The sequence below is a fragment of the Leptonychotes weddellii genome, chromosome 3 (genome assembly GCF_054177405.1).
Source record: "Leptonychotes weddellii isolate Sample4059 chromosome 3, ASM5417740v2, whole genome shotgun sequence".
Classification (NCBI taxonomy): Eukaryota; Metazoa; Chordata; class Mammalia; order Carnivora; family Phocidae; genus Leptonychotes; species Leptonychotes weddellii.
The window spans coordinates 173,698,234-173,703,179 of record NC_138371.1 but is presented as its reverse complement, the minus strand read 5'-3'; the positions used below and the strand labels follow the sequence as shown (position 1 = coordinate 173,703,179).

General features: G+C 72.6%; 1 protein-coding gene across 1 annotated transcript in view; it reads left to right on the top strand.

Annotated features, from left to right (window-relative positions):
* Positions 1–584: 584 nt before the first annotated feature.
* Positions 585–4,946, top strand: part of IRS2 (insulin receptor substrate 2) — a 30,336-nt gene continuing 25,974 nt past the window's right edge. The window contains exon 1 of the mRNA XM_081815205.1: positions 585–4,946. Within this exon, the coding sequence (XP_081671331.1) occupies positions 1,117–4,946 (3,830 nt within the window). The 5' untranslated portion in view covers positions 585–1,116.

Below are 4,946 nucleotides of genomic sequence, written 5' to 3'. Positions count from 1 at the left end.
GAGGGCAGCCAAGTTCATTGCCCCTTCTGGCCCCCGCGAGTAGGGCGGCAGCTGGGCGATGCGGGGCCCGAGGAAGGGTGCTGCGGCCCCCCGCACCCCCCACCGGCGCCCAGCCCCGGCTGGCGGTCTCGGCCCTTGATCTCCGCCGGCCCCCGCCCCCTGCAGTGTCCCCTCCCTCCGGTCCCCTCCCCGGCGGAAGCTCCGAGCCCAATTAATTGAGTCAAAGGCGGGAGGGAAGGGCCCTCCGCGCAGAGGCCGGTCCCCGCCCCTCCTGCGCGCCCCTTTTCCCGCCCTGGGTGGCATCTCCTCCGCCGGCATCCACAACGAGCCTCTGATTAATGAGGCTCGGGCCGGCCCCCACCTCGCCCGGGCCCCGGCCTCCGCGGGAGGGGGAGGGGACGGCGGGAAACGCAGCCCGGGGAGAAAGAGGGGGCGGGGCGGGGGCGCGCGGCCCGCCCCCCCGCGGCCTGCTCCCATTGGCTGCGAGGGCCGTCCGTCGGGGGGCGCGGCGCCAATGCGGGCGGCGGGGCGGGGCGGCCGCGCCGTGTGTGCCTGCGTAACGCCGAGTCACATGTTGTTTTGCTCTTCTTAGTTCAGTCACTCGGTGCGCGATGTGTTACTCACTGTGCGGCGGGGACCGCGACGAGCCCGGGTCGCCGTTGGCAGCAGCAGCAGCAGCCCCGGTGGCGGCGCGGACCCCGAGTGCCCGGGCGCACCCCGGCACCCCGCAGCGCGGCGCAGCGGCGGGACCGGTGCGGCCGCGCGCGCCTTAGGCTCGGCTCCGCGGCTCGGGGACCCCGACTCTCGGCCCAGCCAGCGAGTCCCCAGGCGCCGCCCGAGAGCCCGGGAGACAGCGGCCGCGGGCAGCCGGGCCAGGGGGCGGCCACCGCCCGCGCCGGGCATCCTCCGGGGCCCGGGAGCGCGGAGGGCGCTGCGCCACCGCGCGGTGCCGGCCCCCGCCGGGCTCCCCAAACCTTCCCCACCTCCTGGGCCCGAGGGACGCGGGCTCCGGCGGGCGAGCAGGGGAGGGGAGGGAGCCGCCCCCGCCCGCGCCCCCCTCCGCTCTCCCCCAGCTCCTCCACGCCGGGCCGAGCGGCGCGGCCTGAAACGCTGGCGATGGCGAGCCCGCCGCTGCATGGGCCCCCCGGGCCGGCGGGCGGCGACGGCCCCAACCTCAACAACAACAACAACAACAACCACAGCGTGCGCAAGTGCGGCTACCTGCGCAAGCAGAAGCACGGCCACAAGCGCTTCTTCGTGCTGCGCGGGCCCGGCGACGAGGCGACGGCGACAGCGGGCGGGGGGCCGGCGCCGCAGCCGCCGCGGCTCGAGTACTACGAGAGCGAGAAGAAGTGGCGGAGCAAGGCGGGCGCCCCGAAGCGGGTCATCGCGCTCGACTGCTGCCTGAACATCAACAAGCGCGCCGACGCCAAGCACAAGTACCTGATCGCGCTGTACACCAAGGACGAGTACTTCGCGGTGGCGGCCGAGAACGAGCAGGAGCAGGAGGGCTGGTACCGCGCGCTCACCGACCTGGTCAGCGAGGGCCGCGCCGGCGACGCGCCCCCCGCCGCCGCCACCGCCGCGTCCTGCAGCGCCTCCCTGCCCGGCGCCCTGGGCGGCTCGGCCGGCGCCGCCGCGGCCGATGACAGCTACGGGCTGGTGGCGCCCGCCACGGCCGCCTACCGCGAGGTGTGGCAGGTGAACCTGAAGCCCAAGGGCCTGGGCCAGAGCAAGAACCTGACGGGCGTGTACCGCCTGTGCCTGTCGGCGCGCACCATCGGCTTCGTGAAGCTCAACTGTGAGCAGCCGTCGGTGACGCTGCAGCTCATGAACATCCGCCGCTGCGGCCACTCGGACAGCTTCTTCTTCATTGAGGTGGGCCGGTCGGCCGTCACGGGCCCAGGTGAGCTGTGGATGCAGGCCGACGACTCGGTGGTGGCGCAGAACATCCACGAGACCATCCTGGAGGCCATGAAGGCTCTCAAGGAGCTCTTCGAGTTCCGGCCGCGCAGTAAGAGCCAGTCGTCGGGCTCGTCCTCCACACACCCCATCAGCGTCCCTGGCGCGCGCCGCCACCACCACCTGGTCAACCTGCCCCCCAGCCAGACGGGCCTGGTGCGCCGCTCGCGCACCGACAGCCTGGCCGCCACTCCGCCGGCCGCGAAGTGCAGCTCCTGTCGGGTGCGCACGGCCAGCGAGGGCGACGGCGGCGCGGCGGCGGGGGCGGGGGCGGCGGGCGGCAGGCCGGTGTCGGTGGCCGGGAGTCCCCTGAGCCCCGGGCCGGTGCGCGCGCCCCTGAGCCGCTCACACACCCTGAGCGGCGGCTGCGGCGCCCGCGCGAGCAAGGTGGCGCTGGCGCCGGCAGGGGGCGCCCTGCAACACAGCCGCTCCATGTCCATGCCGGTGGCGCACTCGCCCCCAGCCGCCACCAGCCCCAGCAGCCTGTCGTCCAGCAGCGGGCACGGCTCCGGCTCCTACCCGCCGCCTCCAGGCCCGCACCCGCACCTGCAGCACCCCCTGCACCAGCCCGCGAGCCAGCGGCCCTCCAGCGGCAGCGCCTCGGCCTCGGGCTCCCCCAGCGATCCTGGCTTCATGTCTCTGGATGAGTACGGCTCCAGCCCTGGGGACCTGAGAGCCTTCTGCAGCCACCGGAGCAACACGCCCGAGTCCATCGCTGAGACACCCCCGGCCAGGGACGGCAGCGGGGGCGAGCTGTACGGGTACATGACTATGGACAGGCCCCTGAGCCACTGTGGCCGCCCCTACCGCAGGGTCTCGGGGGATGGGGCCCAGGACTTGGACCGAGGGCTGAGGAAGAGGACTTACTCCCTGACCACACCTGCCCGGCAGCGGCCGGTGCCCCAGCCCTCCTCTGCGTCCCTGGATGAATACACCCTGATGCGGGCCACCTTCTCTGGCAGCTCCGGCCGCCTCTGCCCGTCTTGTCCCGTGTCGTCTCCCAAAGTGGCCTACCACCCCTACCCCGAGGACTACGGCGACATCGAGATCGGGTCCCATAGGAGCTCTAGCAGTAACCTGGGTGCCGACGATGGCTACATGCCCATGACCCCTGGCGTGGCCCTCCTGGGTGGTGGCAGCGGCAGCTGTAAGAGTGATGACTACATGCCCATGAGCCCCACTAGCGTGTCTGCCCCGAAGCAGATCCTGCAGCCTCGCGCCGCCGCCGCAGCCCCGCCCCCCACGGGAGCCGCAGTGCCGGCGCCCACCCCTACGGTCAGCAGGGCGTTTCCAGCCAACGGGGGCGGCTACAAGACGAGCTCCCCAGGCGAGAGCTCCCCCGAGGACAGTGGGTACATGCGCATGTGGTGTGGCTCCAAGCTGTCCGTGGAGAATGCCGACGCCAAGCTGCTACCCAACGGGGACTACCTCAACATGTCCCCCAGCGACGCGGGTACCTCGGGGACCCCTCCCGACTTCTTCTCAGCAGCCTTGCATGGCAGCGGGGAGATGCTCAGGGGAGTCCCCGGCTATTGCTATAGCTCCCTGCCCCGCTCCTACAAGGCTCCCTACACGTGCAACGGGGACAACGACCAGTACGTGCTCATGAGCTCCCCCGTGGGGCGCATCCTGGAAGAAGAGAGGCTGGAACCGCCGGCCGGCCCGGGGACCGCGCCGTCCACGTGCGCTCTCGCGGCGGCGGGCGGCCACACCCAGCCTCCTCACCCAGTAGTGCCTTCGCCCAGCAGGCCGAGTGGCAGCCTTGGTGGCCGCCCCGACGGCTTCCTGAACCAGCGCTGCCGGTTAGTGCGGCCCACACGCCTGTCCCTGGAGGGGCTTCAGACCCTGCCCAGCATGCACGAGTACCCGCTGCCGCCCGAGCCCAAGAGCCCCGGCGAGTACATCAACATTGACTTCGGCGAGGCCGCGGCTCGCCTGTCTCCGCCCGCGCCTCCGCTGCTGGCTTCGGCGGCCTCCTCGTCCTCGCTGCTGTCGGCCAGCAGCCCGGCCTCATCCCTAGGCTCGGGCACCCCGGGCACGAGCAGCGACAGCAGGCAGCGCTCCCCACTCTCCGACTACATGAACCTCGACTTCAGCTCGCCCAAGTCACCCAAGCCGGGCCCCCAGAGCGGGGACCCCGTGGGCTCCCTGGATGCCCTCCTGTCCCCCGAGGCCTCGTCCCCCTACCCGCCGCTGCCCCCGCGCCCTCCCGCCCCCACCTCCTCCCTGCAGCCGCAGCCGCCGCCGCCGCCCCCGCCGGGGGAGCTCTACCGCCTGCCCCAGGCGTCCACTTCCCAGGGCCCCAGCGCTGCCTGCTCTTCGTCCCCGGAGACTGGGGACAATGGGGACTACACCGAGATGGCCTTTGGCGTAGCTGCCACCCCGCCACAACCCATCGCGGCCCCCCCGAAGCCGGAGGGTGCCCGCGTGACCAGCCCCACGTCCGGCTTGAAGAGGCTGAGTCTCATGGATCAGGTGTCGGGAGTGGAGGCCTTCCTGCAGGCGAGCCAGCCCCCAGACCCGCACCGGGGAGCCAAGGTCATCCGCGCAGACCCACAGGGGGGCCGCCGCCGCCACAGCTCCGAGACCTTCTCCTCGACCACCACTGTGACCCCCGTGTCCCCGTCCTTCGCCCATAACCCTAAGCGCCACAACTCGGCCTCTGTGGAAAACGTCTGTCTCAGGAAAAGCAGCGAAGGGGGCGGCAGCGGCGTCCTGGGTGGGGCAGACGAGCGCCCCACCTCCCCCCGCCAGTTGCAGCCACCGCCCCCCCAGCAGGCGCGCCCAAGGGTGCCGAGTCAGCCTGGGGGCTTGGTTGGCTGCCCCGGGGGCAGTGGCTCTCCAATGCGCAGGGAGACCTCTGCCGGCTTCCAGAACGGCCTCAATTACATTGCCGTCGACGTGAGGGACGAGCCTGGGCTGTCGCCCCCCCCGCAGCAGCATCCACATCCACAGCCCGGAGACAAGAGCGCCTGGGGCCGCAC